The 16,414-nt window shown below is 40.2% G+C and overlaps 1 protein-coding gene across 9 annotated transcripts in view; it reads right to left on the bottom strand.

The window, feature by feature from the left end:
- Positions 1-16,414, bottom strand: part of syngap1b (synaptic Ras GTPase activating protein 1b) — a 183,196-nt gene that overhangs the window by 114,535 nt on the left and 52,247 nt on the right. For all 9 annotated transcript variants that reach the window (XM_026184939.2, XM_026184943.2, XM_026184940.2 and 6 more), the window contains exon 3: positions 3,661-3,766. In XM_026184939.2, the coding sequence (XP_026040724.1) occupies positions 3,661-3,766 (106 nt within the window). The remainder of the gene's footprint in view (positions 1-3,660; positions 3,767-16,414) is intronic.

Raw genomic sequence — 16,414 nt, 5'->3', positions numbered from 1 at the left:
TGCTTATGCTGTACCATAATTATCCAGCAAAGTTAATGCCTTCATTATATGTTAATTACCTGCTCAACTTAAAAAGTATTGAGAAGTGAATGAGAAGGAGAAAAGTAATGTATCTGCATCACTTCATGTTTCGCTCCAGAAAATCCAAAAAAGGTACTGATCTACTGTGTCTTTGACTTATCATCAGCACAGCCCAGTATCTTCCATCTGTTTGTGTCACAACATCAGGCTTCCAGCTGGGATTGTTGTCATAAGCCTCCATTCATAAATATCTTCTAAAAAATGGATGCTTTTTGGCCCTGTGATGAACAGCGAGGCCAGGCTGATGTATTAGTGTTGTCACAAGCACATGAACTGGTGATAAGAGGCTGCTGCAGCTTCAGCATCTGCAGTTTAAACTTTCCACCCGACATAAAAATATTTCTGAACTCTCCGTCTTGTTTTGGATCCACTGAAGATGACGACAGCGTGCCTTTCAAATATGTGAAAAGGCACAATTATTCATCATTTTGAAGGTCCTAAAACATTCAGAAATATGTTCAATGAATATACTAAATGCACACTAAATTGAGTTTCCTTTTATAAGACAGAAAGATATGGCAGCAAAATGCTGATAATAACCTCGCCATTTTAATAATTTTCCATCCAAGTCAATACTTTTGTATATATATATATATATATATATATATATATATATTACACTGTTATGTGTCCTTGTGCTTCTAAATAGGGAAACATGGAAGGGATGACATCAATACACGTGGCAAATGATTTGGCCCACCTCAGTCATAGTTTGACTTTGTTAATAAGAGTTTGGCAGATCAATACCAGTCTGTTTACCAGTCTGAATCAGGTGAGACATTTCAACCATTTCAACAGCTGCTATAGATTGATCTATATTTAGCATCAGAGCTTTATCAATCTAATTATTCTTAGTAATTAACCTACTTCCCAAAATATCGAACAATGACTTACATGTTTTGACAGTCTCAACAGTCTGACCCCGATACATCCAGTTTCTCAGAAAGAATGATGATTATCAGGGATGCTTCAGCTAATGAAGGTTCTAAGAACTGTGCGAAGCTGAAACATTTGTTATTCTGTACTGACCTTATTATGATGAGTTAACAGGCAGAGTACATTTCAGGGCGGTCACTAAATAAATCCCAGACACTGTCATGACGCCTCAATTTCAGTCCACATCAGTTGAGGAATCATGTGGTACCCTTTACAACTTGCATGTAATTGGCAAATCACAAATTGTGCAAGTTATTTAAGCTTCTTTAGTCTGCCTACAAGTTGCTTTTAAACCCACCTGGATCACAGCTCCCTAACATTCTGTGCCTGTGTGTGTGTGTGTGTGTGTGTGTGTGTGTGTGTGTGTGTGTGTGTGTGTGTGTGTGTGTGTGTGTGTGTGTGTGTGTGTGAAACAGCAAGGAGATCAGACAACAAGAACCCCAAATATGCATCACTTCGGAGGGAAATAATCATTTGGCTATAGGGTCCTGAATGAGCTGTCTATTAAATGAAATGAAATGTTTTTCTGCACATGGGGCGGCTGCAGATGAAAATTACCTGTGCATTTGCATGTAAAAACCCAAGTGCTCATGTAAACGAATGTGCTTTGTTCCTACATGTAACCACTGAAAACTGCATAATGAAATGTAAGCTTTTTTTTCGAAAGCTTGGGAAGTACAGCAGTTATTTATTTATCATTTTTCATAATTTATGGCAGTGTTGTCAATCTATAACAGTGTCTATAAGCACATTTGGGTTGGGCATACTATTTATATAAGTTGCAATAATAAAATCAAACAAAAATCTGATTCAAAATGATAAATAGTTTTCTGCAAACAGTGTAATCTGTTGGCCAAGGAACAGCATTAGTGCAGCTGCTCAAGTCAGATTCCAACTTAAATGTGAGATTGAAACAACTTCAGAATAAATAATTGGCACATTAGTATATGATGACTTAATTCACTGTGAAACCCTAATCACCTCATTGTTTTAAGTCAGAGAATTCATAAAGTAGGTCATGTAGCTTCCTGTAGAGTATGCCTCTAACTGTGGCCTCATGACAGCCTCCATTAGCTTTTTTGTGTATCTGATAATTACAAATTTCCTGGAGTCCATTAATCTGTTCTGGCACTTTGTGCTTAGGCGCTACCGTCAGTTCATAATGGTGTCAGTGCACTATGGCCTGTGCCACAGCAAACTAACATATGTGAATGCATATTTACAATACGCTTACACATAGGCAATATGAAGTGACACTGCCATGTCAGCATATGTCAAAATGGAGCAGGACCACGTCAAATGATGTGTCACTGCTTGATCGCTTTAAGGTCAGAGAGCCACTCGTATGAAAACTGAAAAAAGTATTTATCCAGTTGAATCAGCACTGTTGGGCAGCAAAGAAGCAGAAGCAATGGCAGAATCAATGATAGAGGACGTCGCAAGGGAGACCCTTAAAATAGCTGAGTGCGAGGAAGAGGTGTCGGGTGAAGGAAAAGGGAGAAACTGTGCGGGACATTTGTAGGGGGCCCAGAGAGACTGAGTCAGGCAAAATAAACAAAGGAAGGCTGCTATCAGAGGGTCAGTTTCACGGGATCCATTGAGAATTTAAGAGGATGCTACGGCAATAAAAAAGCCAAGAGGACAAGTGAAAAAAGAGTCGGAAAAGTTTAAAAGCATAAACAAAGAAAATAAAAAAAATTATCAATGGCAGAGACGGACAACAAACTCAAAAGATATGTGCGTTAATCAAGTAATCAATGCATGTATTTCATTTCAAAGTGAGTCGACTGATAAAATCAGTCAAACTGACAAAAGAACGAGTGAAAATCTTAAAGGAAGCAACTGCCTTCAGCTCTGATCAGATGTGACGCTTTTATCTCTGCTCAGATGCAGAGTGCTGCTGTGAGCGTTGCTAGTAACAGCGCGAGTAATGGCTCAAAGGATACCAAAAGCTTTACATCATTTTCGTTGCTATGCAACCATCCTGTTATTACAAGAAAGCCAAACTAAAGTAATACAGGTGATAATGTTTTTGAAAATCATAATGGGCAACCAAAAAAAGATGTTGAATTACCGCGAGAAGCAACTGGGGCATCGACCAAAAATGGTCCACAGAGAGCACCTGCTCAGAAATGTGTCACTAATGGATAGTTTCATATTTTTCCAAGTCTGTGTTAAAACATTAGCGGATGGCCAGAAAAATAATGAAACTTAAAAAAAAACAAAAAACATTTTTTGCCTTGCCAAAAATGTTCTCATTGAAAATGATGGTAGACAAAATCTGCAGTACTCTGTCTGTGAAAAATGCCTTCAGCAGCATAAGTTAAAACAAGTAGATATCACCTCAAGATTCTATTTTGTAAGAAATTCCTTTTTTGTTGCAACTCTTTGATTGGCACAGAGAAAATACCACTTCCATTTGTCAAACTCAGACTGGTTCTCTTGCTCAAAGTTTTGTAAAATATGTTTGTGAATTTCTTTTCATAGAATGAGCCTTTTGCACCACATCACTAAAACTGTCGGCGAAAATAAACAGCTAAAAGTAAGACAAAACGCAAAATAACTGTTGATTGGACCTTGATTAGAGCCTCAATCAGAATCAGAGAAAAAAGTCAGAGAAAAAAATGAAATTTGTCTGCTCACCCATCTCGGGATGGTGCCTTCCCTCAACAGGAACGCTGACTGTCCGCCGCAGCAGCTTGTTCCTGTGAGACTCTGAGCGCCTCTCGCGCATCAGCAAAGGGTGTACCTGCACAGGGAGAGCACAAGGTCAGTACACAAACTCTCACTGCAGGAAAACGGCGACCTAAAGTTCTGTACAGAACAGGAACGCACAGCTACAAACTCTTTCCCTTTGATGCCTATGAGGAGCCGATGCTCATACGTAGTTTGACAAACAACTGCAGTACAGTTGCACTAATAATTTTAGATTTCTGTGAAATTATAAGTGCTTTTGGGAATAGACTGGAGCAAAAATTGCTTTCTAGACAAAACAGAAAATAGTTCTTTAATGGGACTGTTTTCAAAATCATTAACGAACTCATAAACCTCCGGTGAAATCAATCAAACAGACCACATTAGCCCAAAGTGCCTTTATTATGTTTTATATGTTTTCTCTATTCCTTATCTGGTTATATATAGATATTGTTGTGCATGTGAAAACAAAGTCCACCTCTCTGGGGACATCTTAGGCCCTCCAAGGTTTGGAGGCCTATCTCCCCCTACCACCACTTCCCCTGCCAGTGGCGGACCCCCTCAGACATCGGTGCGTTGGTGGTTCTTTGTGTCCGGGGATGGGCGTCCAGGTACACACCGGCTCACTCCTTGGCGGCCGCTTATCGGGGCCTGGAGCCTGGGGCTCGCTCGGGCCACTTCGGAGGTGGGGTGCCCCCGGCCTCTCGGCCTGGGGCTCGGTCACTCAGGCGCAGCTGGCTGCCGGCGGAGCTCACGGGCGCGTCACTGCAACTCCCCCTGGCTTCTGCTCCGCGGCTGCTGAGTGAGCCCTCATCTGGGACTCTCCTCAGCTCTTTCCGGGACAGTGGCGCAGCTGCCCCTCTGTTGGTCTTCCTTGGTCTCTTGTGTTCTGGGGGCCTCTGGATGTCTGGAGTTTTGATCTCCTCCACACCTGCTTCACGCCCTGGAGGACGGGGCTGTGGCCCCCCCACACCCTCTAGCAGATTATTACATGAAGGAACCTTTTAAAAAAACAAAAAACAAGCGCGTCCATGCTCACAGGTGTACACACGGGTGCTCACACCCACAAACTACACCCTTTTTGGCTCCTACCTCAAAGCACACTGTGTTCTGTTGATCTTATGTGCTGCACAATAATGTTTAACATTTAGTATTTACTGTCATATTCCCATATATCATTGTGATGTTGTTTATTCTATTACTCTTGTTCTCTTCTGCTTGCTTTCTTTTTTCTTTCTCAGCAGGTGACCCAGGTGATTGATATATGCATTTTTTTTCTCTGCCCGTTCTGTTGGTTTTTGTCTTTTGCCCTTCTCCCCCGTCCCTCTTCTCAGCTGTTTCTCTTTCCCTCTTTCTTTCTCCCCTTCTTTCCCCCAGTCAAGTCTGTCCCGTATTCAGTAAGTGAAAATAAAATAAACAATAAAAGGTGAATCAAATGGACCATTACGGCAAGGCTGGGATGGTCAGTTTGGTAAAGTAAATCCGTTGGGCATCTTTCTTTGCCTTTAGACAACAATTCTGATGGCAAAAGAGCCAAACGGGACAGGCAAAAAAAAAGAAAAAAAAAAAGAAAAAAAAAAAAGAAAACAAAGTCCAAGTTCTACCCAAAAATCATTATATATCATACTAATATATAAACTAGAGGCTATTTGATACCCAAATCTGGATATTAGATGGGTTAGGAGGCTATTTTTTAATTGTCTATGGGGCCGGTTTCTTGAAAAAAATCTGGCTAACTGATCCATAAAAGTCTCAGCTATGAGCAAAGCAAAGCAAATATCACAGCACAAAATCTTTTATGGACTCCTGGTATATGAGGAACTGAAGGTTCAGCAAATTACTTTTATTTTAAGCCTTCATATTTAATATTAGCACAAAGCATGGCTAATGTGGTTAATATTACCATGGTCCCTTTTTGTTCTTTCTCCCAGTCTTATATTTATTTTTAATAAAGAAGAATTCCCAGTTACAGTGCTCTTATTTACATATTTTTAGTTTTCTTGTGTTTCATCAGCTGACCAACAAACGCAAAATGAGGAGTGACAGCAGGTGAGATGGATCAATTGAGAAAGGAGATGAAAAAAAGGTGCTGCGGCAATGTCCTTTCTTTTTTTTCTTTTTTTTTAAAAATAATGTGGTTTTGAACATTAAAGCAAGTAAACTATTCTAATAGTATCCTGAAATAGATTTATGAGCCTGTAAATGAGGATAATATGAGCACAGTTAATGTTGGTTAAGATGTAGCCCACAGGCCAACATTTGGATCATGTTCTTTAAAGTCTTTGCACATCACCCAACAAAAGTAAAAGAAAAAATATATTATTAAAAAAAGGAATCACTGTATATCTTCCACAGCAGTTCACTTTGTGACTGAAAACCCAAAGCAAGAAGACAAGGAAAAAATAAAACAAGCCACATTTCACACTGCTGCCACATTTGGGCCCACAGTCCCTGAATTCATAAAAGTGAGACTTGAGGGAAAATAAATGGGAGAATGTGCTGCACTAATCAGAAACCCTGGTCCTTTGGAAACATCACAGTTCCACCCAGAAAATACAGCGTATACTGTACAGCACCGACCTATAAATCTTGGCTGAACACCAAAGCTAGTACATTGTTGGCAATGAGCCCCAGAACACCAAGGAAACACAAAGAAATGCCAACAGAAATCTATGATGAGACTTGACTCAAAATAACACACTGTGATGCACCAGTATGTGAAAGCTGGACTGCTGTATTAAGCTGCATTAGATTTAGGTTGGAGTTCTTACTAAACTATGTGTTTGCTGCATTTTAGTCCCATTTGATTGATTGGATTGATGTTTGTAGCATTGCTTTATGACACCAAACACCTCATGTTTGCTCTTAAAAAGCCAGGCTTCAGCACAATCAGGCAGATATTTCAACAAAATTAACCCCCTTTCTCTGCCTGACCATTACCAGACTGCAGAAAACAAAAAAGTGTCAGGTAGCATGCTGAAGGAGGCAAAAGGCAGAGCTCAGAGTTTAGTTGATATTAAACAAAAAGACATTCAAATGCCTGTAAATTTAATACGTTTTTGGTCTACTTAGGCACTCTAACCCAACACAGTTCAACTACATATTCTGCCTTAAGATATATTTGTCACCTTTGTTACAAAACTATTTACTGTTTGAGTTGCTTCATTAGTTTTAAAAAGAATATTTCAAAGGGATTTCTTGTAAAGTTTTCTTATTTAATAAAAATAAATTTTCTAGCTTTAAAGTCTTCTAGTGCTTTTTTAAAATTATTTGTTTTAAGCTTTTTAGCTCATTTTCATATTCTGAACTTTTGAATCTATGTTCTATTTTTTTCAGTTCATTGTTATTTATTCTTATGTATATTTGTATTTGTATTGCACTCCAGCTTTTTCCTATAGTCCAAAAACAGTTGTTGGGTTAACCCAGAGCTTCTAAATTCATAAATATATTTCATCTGCATATATAACTGAATTTTATTTATATGTTTTTGTAAAACATTAGTACTGCAACACCAGTCTTGTTATGTACAAATAAACATTATTACTGCATCATGGAGCTCTACTGGAGTCCTTCCTTGTCGTGTGTGCATAACTGAAATAACTGACATATAATAAAATGTCTGACAGTACCAGTTCAAGCAAAACAAACTGCAGAGGCCAAATTATTGCCAAGCTGTTGTCTATAGCTGCATATAGCTGTTGAAATGTGAGACCATAACATTTTTCTTCTTCTGCACCCAGGTGGTACATAAATTCTGTTTCTACAGTTTTAAGAAACGCTGAATTGTAGTGATTATTTCAAATATGAATAGATGCTGTATGAACAGCAGGTATGAGCATCAGCCACTGTCCTTTATGCATGCTGACATAAACATAAAAAGGTGTGTGCAGAAATGAGAGCAGTAGCCTTGCTTGTGTTAATATAATATATGTGTGTGTGCGTTTTAGAGTGTTCTATTGGGAATAGTGTCTGCATAAAAGAGCTGGTTAGAACACAGACAGTCAGAAGGTGGTACTAACTGCAGAGAGCAGTGCAGGATAGTGCAGCCTGGGGGGCTTTGGGGTAAAGCCAGCAATAGTGAAGGACGCTGGCAGGTCATACTGAGCCATATGTCCCTCAAGAAAGCAGAGAGGCGCTCATTCCAAAGATGCTCTGTGAAGATAAAAGAATTCCAGAGCGAGCGTGCGCATTTTTGTCTGAGTTTAGGAAACTAAAGACAGCTAATTGGTAGAGTGTGTTCTCATGTGTGTCCAAAGTGACACATAATAATTTAATGCAAACACAACTCCACATCAAGCTACTGCCATCCTTCACTACCACTGCACAGCTATATCACATTGTACAGATAAACACACACACACACACACACACACACACACTCACACTCGTATACATAAATGCAAATCTCTGCTGCAATAATCTAGTTAAAGCAGCCAAGCTGAAGACACATCACAGCATCGGGATTCTGCTTATGAGTCTCTTTATCCAACTTAATCGGGTACAAGCATCGTAAATCAGCAGCCTTAGCAATTACTCTCTACTTTGCAACTTGTGCAGCCAAAGAGCACAAAGCGACGTTGTAATGTTGTCTTGGAATGAACATATTGCTGGTTACGATGAAATTACAGTACAACCTCCTTAATGAAAAATATATTAAGCAGAATCCATTCTTTATGAGTCCAGAGTGAGAATGCACAGAGCAAGTTCCATTTTTATTGGGCGAGTTTCCCATTTCTCAGCTTTTAGCCTTCCTTGGAGTCTGTGCATCTGCATGCTTTATCTCCTGTGTTGTTTTGTCACACCTTATAGACTACTACAGACTACTATGTCTTTTAATGTAGTACACATTTCTGCAAAATCTACTGAGACAAAGGTTTACTCAAAAAAATCTATTTGGGTAAATCCAGAAAATAATATCGCCTGACCATCCATCTGTCCATCCATCCAGCCATCAACTTAACAGCTGGTACAAATGGTTGTGCTCATTTACATGCTACATGTTACTAGTGAGTTTTCCTCATACCATGGTAACATTATTAGATCCTCAAGAAAAGTAATAAGACAGCCTTCTTCATTCTAAATCGAAGCCTTTTAGTGCATTCACCTTCAATTTAAATCCAGGTCTTGTCAGTGCATACCCTTTTTTTTCTTTCCCTCTTTTAATTCTCGCTGCCAGATTAATGCAGGAAGCAGCAGCAGAGTGGCTGAGCACTCTGTTCTACTAATTGAATATGCTTTAGTGCCAATAAGGACTAGCAAACCTGAATTAACCCCACATTCAGCCAGCTCCATATGATCGCGAATGCAGATAAAGCCACGGTTTCTGAAGCCTTATTGGGACCGCCGTGCCTCACAGTGTTTCTAAATGCATGTAATAAGCGAAGTGGTTTCATATTGCCTGATTGAGCTCTGCACCAGCAATGAGTCCACGAAAGAGGAATTGGGAGGGGTGTGTGGAGGAGTAGCAAACTCATACAGCAGGTAATCTCACTGAATGGTTTTGCGGTTATTGAAGGGATCGCTGTGCTTTTCAGCAGGGTTAAAGTGATGCTTCTCTCTGTCCAGATTTTCTGCTGTTGCCATGGATTCCACAAGAGACAACTGGGCTGTGCTCACTTTTATCTACAGTACGAGTTCTAAGAAGCCTACAAAATACATGTAAGCATAGGTTTGCTCATGCATACACATTAACACTTTCAAATCCTCCTTCTTACACAGTAGATTCTTAATAAGGGTGTGAGTTACACGCAAATAACTAAAATCAACTTAAATCCATGAGTCATAAAAAGCTAAATTCCTGACTAGCCATCTAAATGCCAGTTACAACAAGCTAAATATGGTAATTTTCCCCAGTCACATCTACTTGAACAAGAACAAGCCCACTCATTTTCTCCCCTACTGCTGCCCTGCCCTGTGCAATTCATCACTGACAGCTTGACTCATGGAAAGGCTCCAAAACAACTTTCTACCCCACCAATAGGCATCCCACCACAGCTTCCAGCATGGGGAAAACACCTGGAGGCATTTTTTTTCTCTGTGTGTGGCAGGATGCGATTGGTCAGATGTGGCGAGGTCAACAGCTGGAGATGTGACATAACACCGTCTCTGGGGTTGCCATGAGTTGGCAAAAGAAGCTGGCAGGCAGCTTGCTCTCAGCATCCATGGAGAGGCAGCATTAAGCTTGCACTCTGACCATTTTAGATGGTGGACTTGTGTCGCACACACATATTTAAATAAATTATTTCTTTCACACCACAAAGGGCCAGTGGTAATGTAAATACAGCGTTTTATGGTGGAAACTAGAAGCTACAGTGTCCATTAGAACTCTGCAAGCAGAACAAAACAAGGATATTGACAAGGCTTTAACTCCTTCCCAGTGGCCACACTCAAAGGCAGAGCAAGAAGTCAGCTATGACAGAGAGGTGCAAAATGACTAGGACACCGACACTCACAAAAAATATTAGAAAATATTTTCTCGAAGGAATTTAGGCGTTTCACTCGGTGGTGCCGAGAAAGAGCGCTGAAAGTGGTTGAGAAAAAGAAAAACAACAGCTTGAGAGAGTTCAATTTTGGAAAGTGTCATCACAAAACACCTGGACAGTTGCTGCCTGGTTGTTAAATTACAGTATCTGTATCACAAAGATACAAAAATTGTGGGAAGCAGCTCCTCTAAAAAGTGTTTTGAGAGAGGCCATCAGATGCTCTTCTATGATCCAGCAAGCACTCTGAGCTCTACTAACAGCTTTTTCTTATTCGCAAAGATAACTACAGCATGCAAGTAAAAGTGGTGCTGCAGAAAAAAAATCACGAGGACATCTAAATCAAAATGTATCTACAACACGGGTTTATTCAGAGCACTTGTAAAAGCAAATTTAATGCCAATCTGCACATTCATTTTTGATTTTTCTTATGCTTGAGGGTGGCAACTGCCTCCGGTCAATTCCAGTCCAGTGGCATGAAGTCATGCAGAATCAATTCAAAGTGAAGAAGTAGTAAAATAATAATAATAATCTCTCACGCAACTGACCCAAGATGTCATTCTTACCCAGAATTAGTGTTTTTTTCTGTATTCCTAATGGCTAAAAAACAGAGACCTGTTTGATTTTTCAACATGACGTTCACAACTTCTTTGGTTGTGAAATGACTAGCATCAGTGGATGAACATTTCTATGCATGTTTATACATCCTCATGTAAAGTATAGTCCATCTGTACAGACCTTGGCACTGTCACAGTTCATGACAGTCTTCACGCTCCTATTTTAGTGCAAGAGCTGCACAGTGAGACTCTGTATATATCACTATATATCATTATAATTTCTAAATGGATAACATTTTAAAAAGGTACAGAAGGTCGTCATCGTTAGAAAGGTGGAAGAAGGTCTAGCTGATATTCACAAAGAATATCGAACATTTTGAAACTATAATTCAACCAAGACGCAGAGTCTTAAACAGACTTCAAAAACATAAATTCAAAATTCTTGCAAGGAGTAAAGATACTGGGCAAAGTTGCAATATTGACCTAAACTAACACATGAATCATTCTGTTGGATCCATAAATGTCCATACCATGTGGCCAGTATTTGGGGAGATATCTTGTTTAGGGAACAAATATTTACTGGGTAAAAAGACCAGCTGGACCATAATCTTAGCAAAGAAAAAAAAAGTTTTCAGTATTTCAGCATTGATTCTAATCGTGCATCCAGTGAGTTTCACTATTCCCCAAAGTTCCATCATTATTACATTTAGTAGCTGAACCGATGGTGTGGCTGTCACTGCGTCCACATGCTGTGTTAACAGAATGTGACAGCAGAATGTCTTAGTGTACAACGAAGTAGTATTTGGCATTTATTTATGAGTCCTTAAATGTGAAAGAGTGAAGACTTCAACAATCCAACATTCCCCGATTCTCTAATTAAAGTATAGATTAGTAAATTAATACCTTCCAAGTGCAACACTTGATCACAACACTTGGTTAAAGACAAGTTAGACATTTGATTTCAGGTTCTGGATCATGCTTGGAGACTGTTGACACCTGCAGTGTTGCGATCAATATCATTCGATCTGAAATGAAGTGTTTGCCTGATGGATTTACGCATCCATGATAACTTTGGTAATGCACAAGATTGAAATCGATCCATTTCTAATTACAGTCAGATGATTAGAAATGATTAAGAACAACAACTGTGTCACATCATATGAGGGAACTGCCAGTCCTGGCATAGTGGAAAAGGTTTGGATTTAGGGATTGTGATGTCTGAAGAGAAAGGAAAGGAGGGTGGCAGAAGAGTGAAGGTAGAGCCATTCATGTGAAGGGAAGAGTGGGTTTTTGTTCAGCTTGGCAGGTTGGGTTGAGCGATGCTGCAGGCTGGATAGCCCATACGCCATCATTGCTTCTTCAGTCCCAGCTGTGAGGAGCAAGGGAATATGGTGGCATGATGTGCATGGGAAAGTGTGGGTTAAGAAAGGGAAAGAGGGAGTCTGTTTGCAAGAGAAAGAAAGAAAGCTTAATGAGTCTGTATAACTGCAAGAAATAGTGTGCACTGTGTGATGTTTGAAAACCTAGCAATCCATTATTTCTTAACAGGGCAGTAATCAAACACTGCTGGCTGTCTGATGCTGGCTCAAGCACAAAATCATACACACACTTAGCTGGAACACACACACACACTAATGCACACACATGCTTTCTGTACAGCACGATAGGAGTCAACTTGTCCAAAAGCATGTGTCCTTCAGAGCATCAGTTTTGTCCTTTCATAGACAGATGTTCCACCTCCTTCTGACCTCAAGCACTTTCCAAAAAGAGGCATAGCCATTAAAATAAAAGAGTTGTGCGCTATGATAAAAATAAAAGTGATGCTATTGATTGACAGAAAAGAGTCTCTCTCTACATCAACAACAAGAACCTGGCTTGCATTTTGGCAGTAAGTCAAACTCATTTCCAGTAGGTGTTGGACTCTGCCAAGACTGCCCTTTGTCACCAATTCTGTTCATAGATTTAATGGAAAGAATTTCTGGGCACAGCCAAGGGACAGAGGGTGTTGGTGTCTCATCTTTGCATATGAGAGATAATATAGGACTGCTGGCTTCATCATGCGGTTACATCCTGCGTGCACTTGAGTGATTAGCAGCAGCATGAGAAGCAGCTGGGATGAGACCTCCAAATCTGAGCTTGTAGTTCTCAGTCAGAAAATGGTGCATGCCTCCTCTGCGGTGGGATAGCGCTGCTGCAGGAGGAGAGTTCAAGTACTTTAAGGACACAAGGGGTCACACTGCTTCCCAACATCTGATGTTTGAGACAATTTGATTGGTTAAATATCTCATGTAATCAGTCTGTTCTCACATTTTAAATATAAAACCAACATGGCAACTTCTGAGCAACAACCCATTGCAATCAGTGAATCTGCAAAAATTTTAGATCTAGTCCCAAATCTTTTTCAGAGGTGTCAAGTCATGCTGGTGGTCTCTCATTTGCACAGCTACAGTAACAGCAACATTGTCTTTATGCAAACAAGAGCAGGTTAACATGAACACTGCTGGTTATATAAGACAATGAATGAGAAACATGAAGATCACTGATCCCATATTAAAGATAGGCTGAGGATCTCAGTGTTTTTAGAGGGACTCAGAAAAGCCACCACTCACTGAGGTTGTTCAGACATCTGTTCACTGTCAGTGATTCTCATGTTAGCTAGTGTATTCTGTGACTTCCCAAAAAGTCATCTGACCACACATAATACCAGTTTCACATATCTAACTCTATAATTTAACACACGTTATGCTTGGTTTTAAATGCACTGATACCAACAAGTTATGCTTCTATTGGCTGAAAACTGCAAGGTGTCCTTTCAGTTAACCTGTGATTGTAATGAGTACTTCAGTGGGCTGGAAGATTTCAGTATATTCAACAGTGTAAACACACTAATGCACTCAAAGAAGCAACTGTAAGTATGGAAGTTTGTCACTTGAGAGCTTCTCTGTATTGACATAAAGGAGTTAGTAGGGTAAAAACAGACTGCTGCCTGATGACCATGGATGGATGGATGGACACATGAAGAACACTGTCTGAAATAAATATTTCATATGACATCAGTTATTAACATGAGAATGGCAGAATAGTAAATTATCCTAAATTGACATAAGAACGTGATGAAAACAGTGAAAAAAGACATTTAAAAATAGCACAGCATAAATTAAAAAGCATCATAAGAACATATACAGGCAAAATGGCGAGCAGGAAGACTTTTAGAAGAGGTCGAAATGAAGCTCTAGCTGATGCATGTGGGCTGACATCGTGAACTAAATCCTTAAAATGTTAATGTATGTTGAGGTAGTCTATTCTGCATGCTCGTAGAGGCTGTAACAGCATAAAAACAGTTCAAGCCACCCATAAGTCTCCACATCCCACAGAAAAGAACCCAGCCAAGTACAATTCTTCTTAATAAAAATGATAAATGGCAGAGAATTGCTTTTAAGGTCATAGAGATTTGGCAGTTTCTACTGGTAAGATGGCAGGAGACAAATTAGACATAGTTTTCCTCTTTCTCTAGGTGCCTCCAAGGAATTGAGGACAAAATAAACTGCACGCTAGTCAGAGGACAGGCAAATTAATCAAAATGTTAAGATAAAAGTCACTTAAACCCTTGTATGTACAGGATGACCTTTGGAAAAATGTTTTATTTCTGAGTGAGTGACAATTTTTATTTAAATGGCATGTAATAGTTACTCAAATACCAAGACGTTCTTGTTAACATCGCCCCAGGGGTTCAGTCCGGCCACCTTACTAAAAGAATCAGTCTTTCTCTTCTTTTCTGCAAACCACAGCCCACCTGTGTTCATTACATAATTAATCCCTTCGACTCCCACACGACAGCCACCTCGATGCGTTCTCCGGGGTCATGAGCAAACATGCTATCCACCTCTGAGCAACTCTTTATGCACTGTGACAACAGTAGCTACAAGCTAAAGCCACTGAGGTGCTGTGGCCTCTTTGCAGATAAGCTCTAATGCAGTCAAATGTAAAATTCAGTGCAGGAAATGGGGCCACTAAAGAAGCAGATACAATCATCAACCATATGTGTTTTGAGCTACAGGACTACATCTAGTGCTGATATTTCCCAGCTCTTTCAAATACTCTCAGGCTGAGCAAGGCTCTTGCTCCCCCCCCTTCCACATTGTGTTTTTTTTTCTTGCATAACACAGTTGGAGGAGCGAAGCCCAAACACATGACTTTGGGGACAGGGCACTGGTGCGTGGCAATGGTATATGAAACTCTGTCACCTCAAATTAATGCGAGATGCAAGGAGGAGAAGGAGGTGGAGAAGAGGATGGCAGGAAGCCATCACTGTCAACCCTCTCGCTCCCCCTACAGGACAAAAGGAGGAAGAGCAGTCTGCAGCAGTGAGGAAAATTGGTGGGAAGGGATTGATCATCCAGATGAGCGCATAAGTCTGGACGTTAAAAAAAGTTCATTACTTTTTCTCGAAGAAAATCCTACTTTTGAGAAGGCTGAGTCACCAAATGTTTAATATTATTTCCTGAATATCTGACTACAAGGATTAGCCATTATCAGAAATTATTGATTAAGTTAGGAATTAATCATCATAATTCTGATTCATTTACAAAGTTAAACAATTACTAAGACAGCTGCTTCTAGTTTTCTTCACTTCCTTCCTTCTGCAGTATCTACAGTGCTGATTCAACTCTACTGTAGTTTTTGTAGTGCATCCATTTGTACCAATTTTTTTCTTCTTCTTCTTCTAATCCTAACATATGATCCCAGACAGAGTAACACTAAGTGACATTTTCCGCTGCTTCGGGCTGCATGCTCGCTTGTTTTCTAAGTAACGCTGCTCCATTTTTCTTGCTTGGAATTCACTGGGAAGAATTTTTTACCAATCACACACAAAAGCTGAGGGGAGGAAGCTTAAAGTCACATTTGGTTGTGATTACTGGATGACATTTTGTTGGAGGGGGAAAGCAAATTAAGGGGCTTGTAATAAAGGCAAGATATTTAAAAAGCATTTATTTTTAACTTTCCACACATCTTGTAGGTATTATCCTTGGCAATTAAAGTAAGCCAATGGCTGACATGTCAATGAGAGTTTAATCCCATTCTATCCCTATGAAGTGACTGCACACTCGATTAGTAGGAAACAGTTCAATGAACCCAACACACCAGGAGTGAAAAGCTACACAGACGCACATTAACACAAATTTCCATAGTGACACATTTTAGGCACAACAGAGGAGTCTTGTTCCCGGAAGCGACACCTCAGCTCTCCGGGGAGACGTCCCTCCCGTGTCTTTCTGATGGCTGCCATTCATAAAACATTTTTTAAAAAATGGAGCGGTAAGTGAATGGAGCTGTGAGGAGCACAGAGACAGGTGGCCTGTGGGAGAGCCAAAGACTCCTGCCAGTCGCCCTGGAGAGAGGGAGCGAGGAAGAGGAGCACAGAGGAAAGGACGGAGATAGAGTGGGCGGGTGGATGAGGAGGAAAGGGACAGAGCAGGAAAGAGGGAGAAACTGTGAAGGAGAGCCGCAGCAAAAAAAATGGAGAGAGAGAGGAGCAGAAAGAGGAAGTGCGGCCGCAAAGAATATGGAGACAGAAGGAAGGAGGCAGAGAAGCAGACAGATTAGGGAGAGTAGGAGGGGATGAAACAACAGGGAGATTAGATAAAGACGAGAGATAGCAGGAAGCAG

The sequence above is a fragment of the Astatotilapia calliptera genome, chromosome 11 (assembly GCF_964374335.1).
Source record: "Astatotilapia calliptera chromosome 11, fAstCal68.1, whole genome shotgun sequence".
NCBI lineage: Eukaryota > Metazoa > Chordata > Actinopteri > Cichliformes > Cichlidae > Astatotilapia > Astatotilapia calliptera.
The sequence above is the reverse complement of the archived record's forward strand: the minus strand, read 5'-3'. Positions and strand labels throughout refer to the sequence as shown.